The sequence below is a fragment of the Coffea arabica genome, chromosome 8e (genome assembly GCF_036785885.1).
Source record: "Coffea arabica cultivar ET-39 chromosome 8e, Coffea Arabica ET-39 HiFi, whole genome shotgun sequence".
Classification (NCBI taxonomy): Eukaryota; Viridiplantae; Streptophyta; class Magnoliopsida; order Gentianales; family Rubiaceae; genus Coffea; species Coffea arabica.
The window spans coordinates 43,162,458-43,183,916 of record NC_092324.1 but is presented as its reverse complement, the minus strand read 5'-3'; the positions used below and the strand labels follow the sequence as shown (position 1 = coordinate 43,183,916).

The following is a 21,459-nucleotide window of genomic DNA, read 5'->3' as shown; positions in this document are numbered from 1 at the left end:
GAGTAAACATGGAATGGAAGGTCCAAATTGTTGCTGATAGGACTTCAAGGGAGTTAAGTGCAATGTTTCCGGGACAAAATACAAAAGAGAACATTAATTCGTAGGAGTAATTATTAAAAAGAAAAAGGTTTGAAGTCCCCAGAAACCCTGCACCTCTGAGAAAACAAGTTTAAAACCCTAGAACTTTCAACTGCTTACCACTCTCTACTCGTCCAGTCCTCGTCCTCCGCATCGGGCTAACAATGGCGACTATGCTGGTAAGTTGTCCTTTCTAGATTCTCTACGTATATCGCATGTATGCAAGTTCGCATCTTTTGCCGCTTCATTTCTTTGCACTGTCATGATTCGAAGAATGTGAGAGAAAAGTATATCAGAAACTGCAGAAATGAAGATGATTCGGAAATTTTACGACCACCAAGCTCACTTCTTAAAGATTAGGGGTAAAATTTATGTTGAGAAAAAACGAAAGAAAGAAAGAAAGAGTAGGAGAAGTGCTGTTGATCTGTTGAGTGTGAGCTCTTTGTTGCTTAAATCTGTATATTACAAAGGTAAGCTCAATCGAGGTGTTTTTGTTAGTGCGGTTTAGTTGGAAAAAAAACTCGTTTTATTGAGTTCCTGTAGGTTTAATAAAATGTTAAGTGCTTGAATTTTTCTTTTCTTTTTTTTTTAGCCCTGTTTTCTCTTTTTTAGTTTTTGGGCAATGGGAAGGAAGAGATAGGGAAAATGTATGTCAAAATGCTTTATTCTTTATGTTTCTACAGGAAGCGAGGGAAATTAAGGGAAAAAAATGACCAAATTGTTGGTGAAATTTGTAAAATTAGTGGGATTTTCTATTGCATTTTTTAAATATTTTCAACAGTACTAAATGAAAAATTTTGCATCTCCATATAAATAATAAAATATTCAAGAAATAACGTTCCATTTTATTAATTAGAAAGAGAAGGTAGTTTTTTTAATATGTTAAATTTGCTTGATTTAGCTTACTGTATAGAGAGTTGAAGAATCTGAAGATAAATTAATCCTTCAACTAACACTATTCCTGTATGTGGCAATAAAACAGCAACCTCAGATCATACTGCTAAAGGAAGGCACTGATACATCCCAAGGAAAGCCACAGTTGTTGAGCAATATAAATGCTTGTACAGCTGTGGCTGATGTGGTGCGCAGCACCCTTGGACCTAGGGGTATGGACAAGTTGATCCATGATGAGAAGGGTAACACCACTATTTCCAATGATGGTGCCACAATAATGAAGCTTCTCGACATTATTCACCCTGCGGCTAAGATTCTTGTTGACATTGCCAAGTCCCAGGACTCTGAGGTACCTCTATTGTGGTTACTGCAGTTGGTTTTGTGTTTTTGTTTTCATGAATGATCGATGTTGTTTGATGCAAATTCATTTGAGTCAAGAATAATGATTTTTTTTTTCTAAATATAAAATTAGTGGATTAGCAGCATGTTAGAAATATAGTCATACTGTGATTTTTGGGTAATGAAAAAATAGGAATTTCTGCAACCATGTAGCAAATGGTCTGTTCTAGTTTGCTTCTACTCAGTGTCACATCTGTCATGTGACTAATCTGCTAGCTGGACAATAAAAAAGTGGGATGCCACTTCCGTTGTTGTCCTCAATAAATGGAAGGTTAAGACAAAATAACTTTTGTTGTTGGTTGGGATTAGAAAAAATTGTCCTTTGCCTTCAGGATGAATGAAACAATATGCACATTATCTTGAACTCTTGGCCTTAAGTTATGTAAATAAGAACTGGCACATTATGTGTGCCATCTCATATTTGTTCACTGTGCCTTGTTACAGATTTTTTTTTTTAACCTCAATGATTTACAACATGCAGATGTCATTTCTGCCATTACTTGCACCTTTTAGGCCATTTGGTATATGTTGTATGATTATGTTTACTGTTGCTTAGAGATTGATTGGAGGATGGGAAGATACTTGACAATTAAATCACTTGTAAATAAGTTAATAGTTAGTGCATTTTAGTCCTAGGCATTCATGCATGATTGTTTTCATGTCATCTTAAAGTTTTAAATATTTGCCTGAGCGGTTAATATTTTGAAAAAGCTGACTTATTTCCTGCTGTGCTTCAGGTTGGTGATGGGACCACAACTGTTGTTTTGCTAGCAGCAGAGTTCTTGAAGGAGGCAAAACCTTTTATTGAAGATGGAGTGCATCCTCAAAATCTGATTAGAAGTTATCGTACAGCTGGCCATTTGGTACAAGCATAGAACTATATAATTCTCACTGGCCTTTAGTGTTTGACATTAAATCTAAACTGACTGTTGATTTAATCACTCATGCTGCTATAGGCAATTGAAAAGGTGAAAGAATTGGCTGTTAGCATTGAAGGAAAGAGCTTAGAAGAGAAGAAAAGCTTACTAGCTAAGTGTGCTGCTACATCACTCTCCTCAAAACTCATTGGTGGTGAGAAGGATTTCTTTGCATCTATGGTTGTAGATGCTGTCCTTGCTATTGGAAATGACGATAGGCTAAACATGATTGGTATCAAAAAGGTATGCAATGGGTGCTTTTAGGTATTAGTTCACGTGCTTGTAAACTTTTTTCCAGGTCATGGGATACTTTAATAACCATCTAAACCGCTCATCGAATTCTGATAATTTATCTTTTGAGAGATTGGTGTGACTTATATTTTGTCCTTCAGAGTTTCGAATTTTTATTTCTCCTCATTTTTACTCTTTATAGATCCGGTATGTTGTTTTGCATTTGATTCTCTTCACGGGTTATGCATTGTAGCTACAATTGCTTGGAAGTTTGAAAGCTTTAGTAGTAGAAGCAGTCATTCACTTGGGTGTTGTTTAAAGAACTTTTTGGGTCAGTCTTTCCATTCATTTTCTGTTCTATTTTTTGGGTAGGTAAATTGTTTTCTTTGTTCAAGTAAATTCCTTTAAGGAATTCATCCGCTTATCTCCTTCTTATTAACCTTTTCATGCTTTCTATTTCTGTCATATGGTAAGGGTATCGCCTATCAAAATTTGCCTAGTATATCGCATTCCAAATTCAATCTTGCATATATTTCCTAACATTTCTTTTGATAGCTCACAACATTAAGGGATTTAATAAACAAAAAGGCTGAGTTTCCAAAATGTTTGTACCAAATTAGACACAGGGACTCCAAAATTCTTTGCTACCGTTATCAGCGCTTTGTTGTTGACTTTTGATTCACTTAGACAAGGGTTTGTAATGGATAGAAATGACATAGTGGACTTAAGCTGTCGCAGAATAGCATCAAGTATTTGTAATAGATAGTTTTTGAATAGATACCTGAGTCTATATGTTTTTCTTTCTATCCATGATGTGGATTGATAAAAGTTTGATAATCACAAGGCTGGTGATCTTCTTGTAACTAATTTTTCTTTTTTAAATTTGTACCCAACTTGAAAAAAGTTTTTCGTGGTTTAGCAATCTTGTCTTATGCAGATTCTAGTTTGGGGGAATATCTGAGTGCATAAGATCCTTTCTCTGAAAGTGCCTTGTTTTTCTGCTATCACCACTATATGGTAATTAATGTCGGCTTCCAAACAATACTGTGCAATGGATGAGCAGATTGAGTGTTTGTCTTAGATGTGGAAATTAAACTCATATGTGTATACCATTTGTCTCTTTTCACACACCTGAGTTCCATCATATTTGGATGGGTGGCTAGACTTTTTTGATGCATTCTTCAGAGACTATATATACACTATTGGCCCACTTCACCTTTACTACATTTCAGTTTTGGGTCAATAGTACTTAACTAGGATCAGTTTTTTGGGCGATATATGTTGTGCATGGTTTAATTTTCTATGCTTGTCCTAAGCCATTACATTGTCATCGTGTATAATACAGTCATGATAACTGTTATATGGTTTTAGGTTATTTTTATGCCCTTCTCCAGCTTGACCTTTTTACCTGTAACAAAAGCTTGAAATTTTGTGGTTTCATTGAAGTATGTAATGATAAGAATCTTACTTTTGTAGGTTCCTGGTGGTAACATGAGGGATTCTTTTCTTGTAAATGGCGTTGCCTTTAAGAAAACATTCTCATATGCTGGTTTTGAACAGCAACCAAAGAAATTTGTAAATCCCAAGATACTTTTGCTGAATATAGAATTGGAACTGAAATCAGAGAAAGAGAATGCTGAAATAAGGTAGTATGTTTTTCTGCAGTTTTATCCACAGAAGCAATTGTTTTCATATTTCGTGTTAAAAATGTGTATGTTACTCAGCAAATGTTGTTGACAGGCTCTCAGATCCATCGCAGTATCAGTCAATCGTTGATGCAGAATGGAATATCATTTATGACAAGTTAGATAAATGTGTGAAAAGTGGGGCTAAAATCATTTTATCTCGGCTGGCTATTGGTGACCTAGCAACGCAGGTAATGCTTGCTTAATTGCTTAATGATTAAATTTTCATGTGGGCAAACAAATTTCTGGGTTTCTTTAGTGCTGCATGGGCTTGTCCCCATGTGTAAAGCTGCTGCTGTTTTAAATTGGGGTTTGCTTTATGTATAGAACTTTAAATTTCCTATTGAACTTATTGAACATCTATAGAAAATTAAATTTATTAATTAGATTTGAAGTATGGCATTTCTTCCCTGCGCAGCGTGAGAAGTAGGGCTATACTTTATTGATTATATATTATGTCAAGCTCTACTTCAGTTTTGTTTATGTATAGAACTGTTTTCTGCATTTTGCAGGACAACTTATGTTTAGTATCATTATGAGATCTATTGATCCTGTTGGCTTTCATCAGTATTTTGCAGATCGGGATGTATTCTGTGCTGGTCGTGTTACTGAGGAGGATCTGCATCGGGTGGCTGCTGCAACTGGCGGAACTATACAGACCACAGTGAATAATGTTATTGATGAGGTACAATTCTTCCTTTACATTACATGCCAATTTAGTTGGACAGAGTGGAAAACTTTCCCCAAGTATAAATTTCCTTTTGTCGGATTTGTTTTCTGTTAGTAACCATTTTTTTCATTTTCTGCATGTGTTTGTGTGTGTGTGTGGCTTTTCTTTTTCATATTTTTGGTCAAAAGGTTCTTGGCTCTTGTGAGATATTTGAGGAGAAGCAAGTTGGAAATGAGCGGTTTAATATTTTTAGCGGATGCCCATCAGGCCAGACAGCCACTATTGTTCTTCGCGGTGGAGCAGATCAGGTGCTTATTAATGACACTATGCATGCTATTGCAATTTAATTGAGTCTAATCTTTTTGCTTGAATGGTTCTCAGTTTATTGAGGAAGCTGAACGAAGTCTGCATGATGCAATTATGATTGTGAGAAGGGCTGTGAAGAACTCTACTGTTGTTGCTGGTGGTGGTGCTATAGATGTATGACTTAGAGATCTCTTTTAGGATATTCAATATATTTATATGATTCTTAGAATCTTGATTCTTGATCACTGGATACACTGGGCTGCAGATGGAGATAAGCAGATACTTGAGGCAGCATGCACGTACAATAGCTGGGAAGTCTCAGCTCTTTATTAATTCTTATGCTAAAGCCCTTGAGGTAGGCATTCTATTTCTTGAGCTTGTGCTTTCTATTCCTATATGAGGTTTTATGTCCTGGTAGTTGGTTTCTTATATGAAATTCTCCTTCCAAAGTTTCTGAAATTTCTTAGCACATCCATTCGTCCTTAAATGGTAGGTGTAGCATCTCTGTAGGTAGAGTTTTCTTTGAGTTCTTGTAGTTTGAAGATTTCATCTTCCTTGTTTAGTCACCTCATGTATATTTAGAGAAAAAAGAGGGTGTTGTCTGCTCTGGAGGTAAAACCTCTGGGACTTCTTTTGGATTTGGAGCAGTGCTAACCTAAGGTCAGCCTGAATTTCATGTATCTCTTGTAAAGAGATGCTAGAGTCTATACAATGATCTCCCTTCTGGCACATTAGCAAAACAACGGAATGAAAGGGCATCGGAAATCTCGTGTTTGCAATTTTATTTTCTGAGATTTTGGTTTCCTTTTCTTTTGTTGGTTGTACTTGGTAGGGGTGTGCTTTGATCTCTTTTAAATTTGCATTATACCTGACAGATTTTTGTGTGTCATCCTGGACAAGGAATTGGCTGCACTTTATGTATAGTATTCTATTTAACTACAATTAGAGTTATACACTAGCTTCTTCTTTGGATTAGAATTGAACTATCTCTTTGCATTGTCGCTCTGAATTTGTTAATGTTGTGATTTGTTAGTGGGAGGTATTGGGTTTCTAATCACAGTCTGCTGTTGACAAATAATATATTCTCTGCCACTTCTTGCAGATAATCCCCCGGCAGTTGTGTGACAATGCTGGTTTTGATGCAACTGATGTCTTGAACAAATTAAGACAAAAACACGCACTGCCATCTGGTTCGCCTTGAGCTTTTTGTGGATGTCTATGATATTATATCTTTGCCTTCTTTTCAATAACAGGATGCTTGTCCGCTACTTTGCTACAAAGCCCTCAGTTTTGGGTGGATAGACTTTGTTTTGTGTAGATTGTTTGTGATTCCTTTTTCCTGTCAACTTAGTCACTTGCTGCAATGAATCTGAACAGGTGAGGGTGCACTTTATGGGGTGGATATTAATACTGGTGGAATCGCTGATTCATTTGCCAACTTTGTATGGGAGCCAGCAGTGGTGAAGGTGTCTACCATGTTTCTATCCGATACTGAAACACTACTTTTCTGCTGACAGAAGTAGTTTAAGAAGAATTATGGCTTTGTAACTCTTTTTTTTGTGGTGCAGATAAATGCCATAAATGCAGCTACTGAAGCAGCTTGCCTGATCTTAAGTGTAGATGAAACAGTTAAAAATCCCAAGGTAATGTGTAATGTTCAATTGACTGACCAAACCTTGATCAAATATTTTTTTTTTTGGGTGCCAATACTGGTCAGCCTTGCAAACGCAGCAGGTGAATGTGAAATCAGGACAAAAACTTTTGTCAAATCACAATATACAAAATGCGAGTTATTCCTTATTCAGTTTGGATATCACATATTAATTTATCAAAATCAAAGACTTCTTGTTTATGAAGATTTCCATAAAAAGTTTTAAGATATATGGAAACTCATTCACATATATAGATATATTGAACAAAAAACATATATAGCTGTAATTTTTGGTATACATTAGATATAAGTAACTATATTATGTATATGGTAAATGTAAACATGGTTTTTAAGGTCATCACAAAAGAAATTTCTCAACCTTGGGGCCTCAACAATCAGGGTCTTGGACTTTTGAGTAGTGTCAAAGACTGGTCACATCGTGCACTTCATTTTACACTCATCAAGGATGACCCAATATTGGCCTTGGTTTGAAAAGGTGCAGCCTAGCTCAACAGTTGAGGACTTAAAATTTAAAAGTTCTTCATTGTAAAAGTAACGTTGATGCCGTGAGAATTACCTCCTTATTTGAGTTGTTGATGTGGAAAAAAGGAAATGGCTTATTTGCGGCATTAGACGCTATTTATTGCTGGTGATTTCGTTGTATGTTAAGTTGTATAGTCTTCTAGACTGGCTTCTCAAATGCTGATGTTTTCTATGAAAGTAGAATGTTCATTTGCTTCTCTAGTCTTGATTGATGACCTTCAAGATTTAGTTAGATGACTCTCTTCACCGCCCAAGTTTTTGTTTCCTGCAATGCGCGGTGTTCCTAATGCTTTTTCCCAATTACAGTCCGAGAGCGCACAAGGAGATGCTGCTGCAAGTGCTATGGGTAGAGGGCGCGGAGGTGCAGCATTCCGAGGTCGTGGAAGGGGGATGAGGAGGCGATGAGCTTCCAACCATCTTGGCAAAACGCGGTTTTTGGCTAGTTCGTCAAAGCTTTTGTCATAACCCAAGTTCTAAATTTTGCTTCGTCGATAGATTTTTCTTTCTTGCCTGTCAAGATATGCCATGTGTTCCAAGTTGTATTTTTCCCCTCATTTTACTGGTCCGGAGAGTTGTGTGATTCTGATCTCTATACCTTTGATTTATTCATTGGGCAGTGGTAAACTTGACATCTTAAGGGGATTGATTTGATGTGTCAAATTCGCTAGTGTTGCTGGTTGTATGTACACTGCCAATGCTTGCTATTTTAAATGCTATAGTAAAAGAGAAAATGGTAGCTTTTCTTTGTTTTGAGAGTTGTAATTGGTGGAGCCCTACTATTATAATGTGAGTTTGGCAATGCTTCACCGAATAGGGAATAGCAGTAGTACTCGTGGGGACTATAATTCTGCACTTTGTGGCCGTGTGAGTTTTTTTTTTTTTGGGTAAGAAAGAAGTTAGTAAATTTCAAACAGTCAGTACAAGATCCAGTGCTAAGATCGAGTTTAAGATCTCGAATTTACAAAATGGGCCAAACAAAGTGCCCTACAATCATTCTCTACTAGTTTTGCAATGGCTGCAGGCTGGTCATTGAACACCTTGAGGCCTTCTTCCTCTGTTTTTGCATCCCATCACAGCAATTTGCTTTCCTGAAGACATGTTTAATGGTAGTTGTGATGAAACTCCTCATGATATTCCTGCAATCATTAATCATAGAAGAGTAGGAGTAGGTATCATTAGTTTCTGTAGAGATCAAATGGACAATCACAGAAGCATTCATCTCAATATGAAGGTGTTGAATATTAAGAGATTTTGCCAGGAGAAGCCCATCTCTTAACCCTCATAATTCTGCACTTGTATTTGAAGTCCACCCCAGATTTCTAATAAACCCACTAATCCATTCTCCAAGATGATTGCGTATGATTCCTCCGGTCCCTACTGGTCCTGGGTTTTCAAGTGAAGCACTATCGTGTTGAGTTTGAAAGTATATGGAGGGGGTGATTCCCAAGCAATCATGACAAGATCCTTATGTTTGATGGTTTTACTACTTATGGGTCCGATGCTTAGGAATTCTGCTGCTATTCCAATTGTTGTTGAAGCAAGATTTGGTGGGCAGGATTGAGGTTCAAACAGAGCCATGTTCCTATTCTTCCATAACATCCAGCAGCCAAATGCTGCGATGGTTCCCCATGGTATGCCATAGTGGGGTGATAAATCTGTCATGTTGCATATCTTCTTTAGCCAAGAGCAGAGATTTTATCCTTCAAAAGGCCAAAAATTCCAAGGCACAGCTATCTTTCTCCATAAAACTTTGGCTCCAGGACAGAAAATCAGGACATGATAGGTGTCTTCTCTATTATTATTGCATAGAGGACAACAATCTTCTTGGATAATGAATTTTTTGAGTAGATTGCTCTTGGTTGGGAGCTTGTCCTGGCATGCAATCCATAGAAAATGCCTTACTCGATTACTAGCCATGATCTTCCATATCCAATCCCTCTCAAGTTCCATATCTTCCAACAAGGGTGTTATTTGAGCAGATAAAATCTACTGCTGATTTAAGGCTAAACTGTCCATTTGGGGTAAGGTGCCACTTAAGGCAATCTTCTACCGGAGAGATAATTGGTCTAAATTAGGGAGTATTAGGTTCCAAGACTCTCTTTCTCCAAACATTTGGGAAACCACCATATTTTCTTCCCCTTCAATAAGTGGGCCAGCAATGAGGTGTTGAAGGGGCCCTAGCCCTGTCCAATCATCAAGCCCAGATTCTCATAGTCTTGCCATGTGAGTATTCATTCTTTGGGTGTTGGGTACCGCTGAACAATGTTGCAAATGCCTTTCTAGGACTTGAAAATTTGCCTTAATTGGAGAAGGAAGAGAATGGAGAGATACTATGAGAAGTTATTAAAACTATTCTAAGATGAGAAAGCTTTGCTTTCTTTTCTTTTCTTTTTTCTTTATATGCTACTCACATCTTTATACACTTTTCATCTGTAGTTGTCAAATTTAAACTTCAAACTTTAAATTGTTAAATTCAAAATTCGAACTCCAAACGTAAAGAATTTTAAGAATCTTTTTTAATTCCGTCAAAAGTCAGAGATTTTGTTGTATAAAGCTGTATTATTTCTATACTTATCAATCAGAAAAAAAATTAAACAAAACTAATGTGTGATGATGAATGTGCCAACTGCATATATTAATGCTTTTTTCCATTCTACTACTTTCTCAAATAACACAGAAGATTATATACTCTTTCAGTCTTTAATTTGCTACCTTAAAAAAAACAAAATTTTTCCCTTACCTGTGGACCGGACCTTTTTCTCTTCAAATGGAGGGCGGTGGGTGGCAGATGGGGATGGGGTCCTTTTTCTCTTCTTTTATTTCTTAAAGGGTTAATTCCACTTTGTCCCCCCAAACTTTGGACGATTATCCACTTAAGTCCCTAAACTTCAAAATGGGACACTTAAGTCCCTAAACTTATAAATACCTCCAACTTAAGGAAAATTGTTAACAAATCCTGAATGCTGTTGGTGGTCGAAGTGTCCCATTTTATAAGGGTTTAGGGATTTAAGTGTCCCATTTTATAAGTTCAGGGACTTAAGTGGGAGGTATTTATAAGTTTAGGGACTTAAGTGTCCCATTTTGAAGTTTAGGGACTTAAGTGGATAATCATCCAAAGTTTGGGGGGACAAAGTGGAATTAACCCTTTCTTAAACTCCTGAACTGTGCTCGAACATGAGAGTGTGCGTGTAAGCGTGTAAATTTTCGATCAACTTGGCATTCCGTCGGTACATTACACGTCGTTTTTTTTTTCAGAATTGGAACCTTGAAGATTAAATTTTAGATTAAAGACAAGAATTAAATGCCTTTAGCTATTAAACTACTTCAACTTTTTCCAAAATATCTATTTGTGGATACGAAATTAAATATAGTAAACTCATAAATCTGACATTGCTAATTATTACTCACTCCGTCCCACTTTGACAGTCCTATTTTTCCAAATTGTAGTTCACTTTCCAATTAAAGAATGGAGTTATCTTTTAATTTCTCTAAAATACCCTAATTCAATGTAAGTTGTTATTAGTATAAACTATCTTATTTAATATAGATTGTTAACCTACCCTATTTAATACATTTAGATTTTTCCAAAACATATTAATATATGAAAAGCCAGCTTTGTTATTCTTTCAAGCCAAAATGTGAAATAATGTAAAATGATGATTGATTCTTTCTTGATCATCAATTCAAGTTCCCATAAACCATCAATTCAAGTTTTCATGAATAATTAATATAAAATTGTACTCTATTTAATGTAAGGGTATTTTAGAAAAATAGCAACCTCAATTTATTATTCCAACCAAGCTAATTACTTTTTCTTAAACTGTGTAGAAAAAAAACTAGAACTATTAAAATGGAACAGAGGGAGTATGAGTTTGTCTAATGAGTGCCCACTTCAAGTGTTGATATTTTGATGGAGTTCATGTGTTGGTATTTTTAAAAAAATAATAAAACAGGTAAATTAAGTGTACTTTATGTATATTAACAGATGCCTATCAGAATAATTCTTGAACTACACAAGACTTGAATTTGACATAATCCCAAAGCTCCGCTCTAATCAATTTGTCACTAAGTTCAAACCTCATTCACTATACATTTTTGAAAATGTTAAAAGTGAAATTGCCATTACTACAATCTTTATACCATGACCTAAATCACATTGCATTTTTTTAATTACCCTATCTCCATAATTATTGGATGAGAGCAGAGCAGTTTCAACTTGTAGCCTTGGCCGAATTAGGTTCACTCCAAATTCTATACATATATTTCGTACAAGATATTGTTCATTATGCGAATAACTAATGAAAAAGTAATGTTTAAATATTAGTTATGTCATATTCCGCCAGCTTTGGTTGGCTTGACCTCGATGGTTACATCTTACATATGTGGTGGTGTTTGATTGCTTTTCTGGCTCCATTAATTGACTTTGCCTTTTAATAATAATAAAGAAAAACCATAAAGCCTTGGGGAGCAAGACAATAAAGAAGATATAAGCTGCACTCTATGGCATTCAGCACCATAGCTGTGTGTAATTTTGTTGGTGTTGAGGGCTTGGGAGTTTTGGGGGAAAACCAGTTCTTGGAATAAGAAAGAATATTTTTTTTGGGGGGAGGGGGGAGGGGGGGGGTGGCGCTTTATCATTTTCTTGTCTACTTTTTCTTTGATCATTGGATTCTAAATCTGTTTTCTTCCTTTAGTGAGGAAGCAAAGAGGGCGATGAGGATAACAATTTTGGTTCGCTCGTCGTGCATAATGGCTTATAGTATATATTTGCCTTGACGACCACCTAAAAATGTTTCTGAGTCCTCTTGCTTATATTTGCAAATTTTTACATGTATATATGTGTGTGTCTATATATATGTGTGTGTGTGTGTGTGTCTGTATGTATGAAAAAGATTTGGTATGTTATACATTTCTTTCAATTTTATTTTACACACACACACATATATACATATGTATATGAAAAGGACTTGGAATGCTCTACCTTCCTTTCAATTTTATTTCATAAAGATGTCCTTCCCCAACATTTTATTTTCTTTTTGTAGGGTTGCATAAGACTTGATTTTCAGTTTTTATATGGAGGAAAAAGTTTTACAAACTTTAAGGTGCAAGAGTAAACTTTTTAAAGGGGTAATGTACATAGGGTAGGAAATTTTTCAAAGGTAAAGGGGCAGTTGCAAAATACATAGTAAGATGCCAATTAGCCTTGATTGGATGTGGAGTAATCTTGAACTATTGGGCTTTATATATCACATGTGCATGATTTGAATTTTAAATTTGAATTCATGTTATGTGATTTGATCTAAATCTGCTAATGTAAAAAAAAAATTTATACGTTGACAGTGTATAAAAAAAATTATCCATTGCCCATTGCTGAATAATTAATGTTGTCAATGTACACCTATTTATGTTAACATGTATTATCGCTATCTATACTTAAGTTAGAAAATGAAATCAATTAGCACACCTTGTCACTATGCCTTGAGAAATGCAGTTTTGGACTCTAATGTTTAGTACTTGCGTTATTTTAGTTTCTAAAGTTTCGACAAAAAACAAACCCAGTTCTCAATATTTCTAATTTGAAGCAAATTTAGAATAATTGATGAAATTTTCTAATAATCAAGGAGGTCTCAGTCTAGCGGCTAAGGTTAATACTCCGGAATGTAAAGATTTTGAGTTTTAATCCCCGCGCTATTTTTAAAAAAAAAAAAAAAACATTCAGTACATGCTTGTTAAATTAATTTTGTAAAGAAAAAAAGGGACAGTAGCTAACTTCAAACAATAAGAATAATTCATGTCGAGAGACAGAGAGAGAGATTGACAGTAGCTAACTCAAACTACTCTTTTTTCCAAAGCGTCCCTTGTTGGAGCATATTATTTCTGCTCTGGATGCTTGTATACTACTACAATTCCTGCAAGGTTTACCAAACTGATATTCGAAATTTTGATATCCTCCATTCCAACCAAACTTTCTTGTAACCAAGGGAAAATAAGAAAAGAAAAATAAATGAGCTGATACTCATATATACACTGCTGGAACTCGGTTGAGCTAGAAAATTTTAGGTAAGCTGATAATCTTCTGTGAAGAGAACCTTATCTGAGATTAAAAAAAATTAAATAAAAAAAAAAAGGGAAGCTGAAGAAGTATTTGAGCAAATTTGGGCGTGATAATAACACAGTTGAGAAACAACACTAAAAGGGTTGGTTCTTAAGTTCTACTGCTTAGGTTACATAGCACTCAAAAGTCCCCACAAAAAAAAAAAGGGAGAATATCACAGAACAACAAAAGCTAAGGGGTAACAAAGCAAAGGTCAACTGCATTTGCTGAGAGCCCGCATTTTAAAACCATGTCAAACGTACGATGATTGCGTAAGAAGGCACAACAGAAAAAACATTTTATTTCCACAGCTTAACAATCTTGTCATGACTGGCTGAAGCAACCAGGCCTGTAACGGGAGAAACAGCCAAGGAAGCAATCAATCCTTCATGTGCTGGCAGGGTCATGGACTTGTTCTCCGCCATGTTCCAAAGCTCCAGAGACTGCAAGAAAAGAAATGCAATCCTTGAAATCATTCATAAGCTGATGTAATATGAGTGCACTACTGTGCCCCCACAGGATATGAACCATAATTAAAAAAACTTAACTACTGTGCATGGTTATCCATGATCCCAAAAGTGAAAAAAGATGCAGTAATTTAAACTGAAAAAGATGCAGTAATCTTTTTCTTTTGGGAGTTTCGTCATGGGATGACTTTTCATGATATGGGTTCTTGGGCAGGGTTACTGTCCAAGAAGGGTGAGGGATATGAAAACCAAGGAGTTCGAAAGAAGCACAATACTGAAACAGTTTAATACTGCAAGTACAACCACATATAAAACGCAATAAGTTTTCAGAGATAGGTGCAGGACTCAAAAACAACCAAGGAACTAGATGATAAAAGTCAAAAGCAGGCTTGCCCGGTAACACCAACAACCAACAATGAAGAATACGTTGGACGGAAAACACTGGAAGTAGAGGATAAAGGCATAAGCAGGACTTGCCTGGTAACATCCAATAACCAACAATGACGAATATGTAGGATGGAAAACACAGGAATAAAATTTGTTGCCATAACAACTAAGCTCGTGCACACATTCTCCGTCGCTTCCCGATGCCAATGACCAGACTCTGACAGAGTCCTCACTAACAGATGCCAGCAGTTCACCAGAAGGATCCCAGCAAACAGAATGTACTGGTTTTGTATGCCCCTACAAAAACAAATACTCAGCAACAGTGACAGCGCACCCAGCAGCAAATCCAACAGGCAACAAGATGACTAACAGCATACAGGTTATACTCATATCAACAACAGAACTAACACAAAATAAAAAAGTTGCACTGCCCACTTCTAAGTTCCAGAAACTTTTACATTTAAGTCGCATTTAGTTCTACAAGAAGATCAACTGAAGTTTCACCACATCCAAATTGAATCTTGGTGAGACATCGTTCAATTTATAGACCACACATAGGGTACAGGCACTCCAGTTTTAGGAGCCACGAGTGGCTTTGGGGCCTCAAGTATTTCGCACAGTACCACACAGTTCTTTAACATATAAGCATTGCCAAATCTTCTTTTCAAGATCAATCATAAAAAATTGCAGTTATAGCAGGATTATATCTGTTTCTCCTTTTGTCCTTATGGTTCGATACATGCCAGGCACCTTGACCAGTCCACCTCAGTCGACTGCTCAAAATACAGTTATAGAGTAATGACTATACATAATACACCGAATGTTCATTCTTTACGCTTTCTCAACATATAAATGAATAACAACCTTTAATATATGCCGACAAGCCTGTGACTCCGCATCCAGTATTGACACGACATTCTCAGCAGCTGCAGCAAGATATCTTCCAAGACGTGGCTGAAATCTCACCTGTGCCATGCCCCCCTAAATCAAACAGAGAAACTAAATCAGCATTTGCCTTGACAACTCCTTTCGCCTTCCATTTAAATCCCGTTGAAAGCAAAAACAAAATAAGAAAGAGAAGTAGCAAAGAGACAGTAGGCCCAGCAAGACACTGCCACCCATTTCTCATATAGGGTTCATTACCTTGAATGCTCTTGAACAGCTACCAGTATTGATGCTCCAATATCTTATCTCACCATCCCCATCACATGAGCATATAAGATCATCTTTATTCGGGTGGAAGTCCAAAGACATTACACCAGCAGAATGTCCAGTAAAGTTGCGAAGTGTATACCCAGGCTGCAGTAATGGGCATAGACCGTAAAAAGACTAATCCAGGACAACTCAGAACATCTTGCTAAACAAGATTGATAGAAAATGCAAATATATGATTGTTTTCCCAAAACTTGCATTTACATTACAGTCAGCAATGAAATGTACTTGACTGCGTCAGGTCTGTTGTGAAGTAAGAAAAAAATATACACACAAGTGTAGTACTGCACACTTTGGAATAACAAGAGGAACTTTAATTCATAAAACCAGGAGGAAAAATTTTGAGTTACATGGTTTTTACCACTATTACATATACCGAAAGAAAAACAGAACTCACGAAAAAGGTGGCCATTCTTTTGATCTTGAACTTCATGCACAGATATTACATTCAAACAAACAAGTCAAAAACAGGGGAAGTTCATAGGATTCTTTTCAACTCAGATAAGAGAACTAAAAATAACTTGCCCTGCTTAAGAACAGGCAAATTCTAGCTTTTTTCAACCTAAGCTGTTTTTATGTGTCCTTATTTGCTTTTCAATTCTCTTTTCTGTATATTTGTGGACACCAATGGAGGATGAGAGCTTTTGCCTTTGAGAAGTTTGAGAAAACACCCTTTCAATGACTTTAACAACTTCTTATTTATTAATATATTGAGCCGTCACAGAGAAGCATAGAAAAAGAAGCAAGAGATTGTCATCTTCACAAAACTCTAAATAATGAAGAAATGATCATGAAGGATCTAAAAAATGCACATAATATATTTGAAAACTCATTGATATAAAAGAAGACCAAATGTAGCAGAAAGCAAAACTAAGTGTTGAACAAAGACGATGAATATCCTAATCTAATATATTTTAAGGAATTCAACTAACATTATCTGCATCCCAAACCCGGACAGTTTTATCAAAAGAAGATGTTGCAAGGCGTGCCATGCTTGGACTGAAACGAACATCAGTAATAAGCATTGAGTGCTCTTCAAGTGTTGCTTTAGGCTTTAAAGTATCTGTATACCACAAAACAGCCTGGATTGCAATAAAAGTACAATGTCAATACACAATTATGAAATCATTTTTTACTCCATAGAACTAGAATGTTAGACTATGTAGAATTTGCTACTTGTCTGTTAACTTTAGCTAGTTCTCACCTTTTTATCATGGCCGCCACTAGCTAGTAGCTTACCATCTGATGAGAAGTGGCAGCAGATCACTTTACCAGCACTTGCACGAACAGAACTTACTTCCATAAACGTGAACACTAAAAATAAAATGATTACCGTCATAGCACATTCCAACAAAGTGTTGAATACAACTTTTTTTTTCCTGGATGAGTAATTCCAACAAAATGTTGAATATAACTTGATGATTAATCTATTTGCTGGTCTTGTCTAAAGCTCAACCAGCATTAAGTTTTTCAGTAGTTTTGACATGCGCGTGCATTAATAATCTACAGGTACATACACACACTCATTGCAAATTACACAATAGGGTATATAAAAGTCAACAGATAAATACGAGTAAGATGCCATTTCCATAGCACAGACATCGTACGATGAACATGTGGCAAACAGAAGAATATAATTCCACATCAAAACAGTTGCCACTGCTTTTGTCATGTGGCATTTCAACTACTTCGTCTTCAATTTCAGTGACAAAAGACCTAAACGATGAAAATAAATTGGCAATAAATAATTACAAGTCCCTTTTACGACCCTGAATACACCCCAAAAAAAAAAACTGGATAAGTACATGGAGGAGTAAATTCACTTAATCTAAAGGCACACATACATTGCAAATAAATGTAGGGTATATAAAAGTCAACAGATGCACGAGTAAGAAGGCATTTGCAAAATGTAAACATGCTGGCATACAGAAGAATATAGTTCCACATCAGAACAATTGCCACTGCTTTTGTCATGTGATTTTCAACTACTATCTCTTCACTTTCAGTGACATCAGACCTATATGATGAAAATAAATTGGTAATAAAAAGAGACAACCATTTATGACCCTCAGTAGTCAGTACACCCAAAAAACAACTGGATAAATACACGGAGTAAATTTACTTAATCTCAAGGAACTAGGGAACAACAAAAAATCAATGCATGTTTAGGAGAAAGAAAAAAGGGTAACTGATTAACATGTGAAGGCATGGAAAACTTCCCAGACATAAACTTACAATTGCTAACATCCTTGCCACGACCAACCGTATGTCGGGGATCTGCATCATCATGAGATAAAAAATTCACAACATTATCATCAAGAGCCACAAAACTGTCCATTTCAGCCTCCAAACAAAGCTACAAATCTCACTTACTTCCAACCAACAAGTAAATTCTGCCCTGCTAAAGATCAAAAGGAAAAGCATAAAGTCCCCCTCCCTCCCCACCCCCCCCCCCAACCCTTCCCCCACCTCAAAAAAAAAAAAAAAAAAAGGCCCTGATTCCTGCGTCCACCAGTGAAGTGTTAGGTACTATTTATCTTATTAATTTTCTTCATGAGTTTTAGTCAGTTTTGTCTATGTTCTTTTTCATACTTTTGTCATAAGATCATAAACAAAAAAATATATATATCAAATTTGAGAAGAGAATGCAAGAAGAGCACTATTACTGACTAAAATTCTTATCATCAACATCGCAACTATTGAATGATCAGATCGGGAAGCTAAAAATAAAACAAAAAGAACAATTCATTAGACCTTGTAATTCATATTGACAAAAATAAATTTTTGGCAGAAAAAGAACAAGAAAAAACTAATGATTAAAAAGTTCCAGAGAATCATAAGCAAACCCCTACCTCGATTGTGTCCAAAGGTGAATCCCATTTCTCAACCGTTGTTGAATCTGCAGAGGTTTCACAATCTCTAAATACATAAAGCGCCGAAGGGGGTTGCCAACATTGTGGGGTCAGCTGCCTTTCATGTTTGTCCGCTGCGATCCTCAATTTTGGTTCCCGTTTCCAATTTTATCCTTTTCCCTTGGTTTAATGGCTGTTTTATTGACACATTTTTGCCCTTTTTCCCTTGGTTTAATGGCTGATTCCTACTTCCACCGCTTGGACTGCTGCCATTAGATTTGGACTTTGGCCATAAAACATCTCCATCTGTAGTAGTTGATGGGGCCTCACGCGTTTTGTGGGGTTGCCCAGGTGAGGTTGTACCTTTTATTGTATCCAATATGTATAATAGTTGTTTGATTGAATTTTGGGAGTTGGATGGAATTTGATTCCATCCATTAGAGAGAATAAATGGTGAAAGGGAATATGTATAAGAAATGGAATTTTATTGATGGACATTAGAGAGAATAAATGATGAACAGGGAAAAAAATCGAAAGATGTTCGGATCTGCATCATATACTTATATGCCAAAACAAACCAGTGATTTAGAAATCATTTACTGCAATAGATGAGACTAATATAAAGGTCATTTTTTTCTACCATACTGACCTGGATGCAAGGTGACCAGCACCAGTGAATTCGTTGGGAACGCATATTGAAGATCCAGCCTTTGCAATGCTTTCAGGAATATGGCTTAAATAACATTCCAGGGTTCTTTGAGTTACAAGGAAAAGATAATAGATAGATGGGCTCTTGTAACTATCAATGATGGCTGTTCAATCAAGATGTTTTCCTTGCAATCTGAAAAATTGTTGCCACCTTGTAAAGATACATGGCCTTTCAATCTGAGCATATGCTATTTCTTCACCCTGTTGTTGGCAATGTCCAGAAAATTGGTTTACCATCGAATTTTTATGGAACTTGTTTTGCAAATTTAGGAGGAATTTCAATTGCATTTACAGCAATAGTGTGCAGCCCATTCACAGAATTCCGCTCTGTTTTGTTCCAGCATTATTGGTGACCTGTAGGAATTTGAACCATGATCAAACCGAGCAGAAGTAGCCTGACAGCAAAGCACAACTGCACTGCACCTTATAGCATCCACAATACTATTACACTTTGTGGAGTGTAATCCACATGCCACGTCAACATTCCACTTTCTCCTCTTTTATTACACTTTCACTCACAATGGATTACACTCCACAAGGTGTAATAACATGGGTCCACAATTAATCAAATATTTATTTTAATAATGCATAACTCATATCCCATAAATAAATAAAGTAATTTTTAAAATTAATTTTGTTATTTTTAAAAAATAAAGTACTAACTTTCGTTAAATTTTGTACATTTTGAATTTTTTTATTGGGTGCCGTTGCCTAGGCCCACATTCTGAGAATTACTGGGTGCCGTTGCCTAGTAAAAATATTGGGTGCCGTTGGAAATGCTGAAATTGTACCGTTGCCTAGGCCCACATTCTGAGAATTACACGCATCATACATGTGATGCGTGTAATCTCCATGACACGGCTCCAATGGGGAGCCGTGTCATGGAGTGGTGTAATGGGGGTGTATTACACCCCCATTGTGGATGCTCTTAGTATTTGAATCCCAATTGTCGAGTAATTAATGGGCTCAAATGACCAAAAAAAAAAAAAACTAATAGCGCACACCGTGTTAGCATTCCTCATCGAGAGGCAAAAGAGGTACTTTTTTTTTTCCAGAAACGATAGAGATTTTATTCATAATAATAATGAGAACAACACATTATATGAACAAGGGCTCAAACTTAGACTTTACAAAAGTGGACCAAACCACTGAGGAGCTTAGAGTTCCTCATTAAAGTATATGCATAGCTAGTTTGCTCAGTTTTTCACTGAGCCTATTCACTTCAACAGGTAGGCTATCAAATGAGCATTTCCTAAACATTGAGCTAAGATCTCTTATATCCTCCAGGTGAGTTACTAGCAGCTTGATGTCGTATCATATTCAGAATTTGAGTGCATGGCGTCTGGGTCTTGATATGCTGCCACCCTTTCTCCTTTAGCTTGCAGAGTGTCAGTTTGATGGCCAAAAAATTGTCCAACACAGCTGATCCAGTACTTCTCTCCTTCAGTATCCAAGCTGCACATTTCTGGCTCATGTTACTTTCTGCTGCAACTCCAATTCCCATGTTTTGATCTTCTACATGTTGTCCCACCTCAACACTAATGTTTAGCAAATTATCCTCCTCCCTCACCCTTTCCTCATCTTCTTGTGTTGTTTCTGTTTCTGAGATGCTCATCTGATGTTCCATCTGTTGTGCTTGTTGATACTCCTCCCAATCCTTGATTGCTTTCCTGATAACTTCTATTGAATGTCTATCCTTGTCTTCGAATTCAGCTTCATTCCTAGCTTTCCAAATCTGCCAGAGTATTTCCATTGTTAGAGCTATATGTTCCAGTCCCTCCTGTCTAGTCTGTACCTCCATTAACATACTCCACCATCTTTTGAAGTCAGCAGTGTGTTCCTTAAGTCCATCCCACTGAAGGGGTGCCATCTGCCATATCATTTGAGCTTTTGTGCAATGAAAAAATATGTGTTCAACTATCTTACAACTTTCTCCACACAGCTTGCAGATTATGTCACCTTTGCCTATTCGTTTGTATATTGCTTCCCTACCTGGCAAGGCTTGGTTCAGACTTTTCCATATAAACAGCTTTTGTTTATGTTTTATCTTCAACTTCCACAGCTGTTTCCAGACTTTTTCACTTCCTCTTTCCCAGTTTGTCTCTCCTTTCACTCTCCTGTTTGTTTCCTGCTGCTTACTCTCCCTTGTTATTGCCTCATATGCTGATCTAACTGTGTATTGACCATTGGTACTATGACTCCAGGAGTAGCAGTCAGGTCGACCAGTTAGGCTTACAGGGATGTTAAGTATCTGTCCAGCTTCTCTTGCATTAAAAGTCCTGAAAATAAGTGGTGAATTCCATCTAAAATTAGATATCAGTTCATCACTTTGCTAATCTGGCACCCTGAGGGTTTAGGGGACTCT

The 21,459-nt window shown here is 36.5% G+C and overlaps 2 protein-coding genes across 4 annotated transcripts; one reads left to right on the top strand and one right to left on the bottom strand.

The window, feature by feature from the left end:
* Positions 1–101: 101 nt before the first annotated feature.
* Positions 102–8,119, top strand: LOC113703951 (T-complex protein 1 subunit eta). The gene is made up of 14 exons (XM_027225493.2): positions 102–257; positions 1,061–1,321; positions 2,109–2,234; positions 2,328–2,531; positions 3,996–4,165; positions 4,260–4,395; positions 4,773–4,889; positions 5,063–5,182; positions 5,256–5,354; positions 5,446–5,535; positions 6,283–6,370; positions 6,558–6,646; positions 6,749–6,823; positions 7,681–8,119. Exons 1-14 carry the CDS (start codon positions 243–245, stop codon positions 7,777–7,779), a joined length of 1,689 nt encoding a protein of 562 aa, XP_027081294.1. The 5' UTR covers positions 102–242; the 3' UTR covers positions 7,780–8,119.
* Positions 8,120–13,518: 5,399 nt separating this feature from the next.
* LOC140013085 (transcriptional corepressor LEUNIG-like) lies at positions 13,519–19,393 on the bottom strand. Of its 3 annotated transcripts, XM_072062133.1 has the most exons (8): positions 18,387–19,392; positions 17,770–17,811; positions 16,739–16,848; positions 16,467–16,616; positions 15,466–15,621; positions 15,187–15,303; positions 14,413–14,619; positions 13,519–13,911 (listed from the first exon to the last, which is right to left on the bottom strand). In XM_072062133.1, exons 1-8 carry the CDS (start codon positions 18,412–18,414, stop codon positions 13,768–13,770), a joined length of 954 nt encoding a protein of 317 aa, XP_071918234.1. In that variant the 5' UTR covers positions 18,415–19,392; the 3' UTR covers positions 13,519–13,767. The 3 variants fall into 3 exon arrangements, with proteins under 3 accessions (XP_071918234.1, XP_071918235.1, XP_071918236.1); XM_072062134.1 differs by lacking the exon at positions 17,770–17,811 and having other exon boundaries at positions 18,387–19,393; XM_072062135.1 differs by lacking the exon at positions 16,739–16,848.
* Positions 19,394–21,459: the final 2,066 nt, after the last annotated feature.

Excerpts from the sequence above, each read along its gene's own strand:
- LOC113703951 (XM_027225493.2), top strand. Across the intron at positions 6,371-6,557 it reads AAAACACGCACTGCCATCTG|GTGAGGGTGCACTTTATGGG; the intron begins GTTCGCCTTGAG and ends GAATCTGAACAG. Across the intron at positions 6,647-6,748 it reads GGGAGCCAGCAGTGGTGAAG|ATAAATGCCATAAATGCAGC; the intron begins GTGTCTACCATG and ends TTTGTGGTGCAG.
- LOC140013085 (XM_072062133.1), bottom strand. The coding sequence starts at position 18,414 with ATGGGATTCACCTTTGGACACAATCGAG. Across the intron at positions 17,812-18,386 it reads CACCTTTGGACACAATCGAG|ATCCCCGACATACGGTTGGT; the intron begins GTAGGGGTTTGC and ends ATGATGATGCAG. Across the intron at positions 16,849-17,769 it reads TGGCAAGGATGTTAGCAATT|TGTTCACGTTTATGGAAGTA; the intron begins GTAAGTTTATGT and ends TTTTATTTTTAG.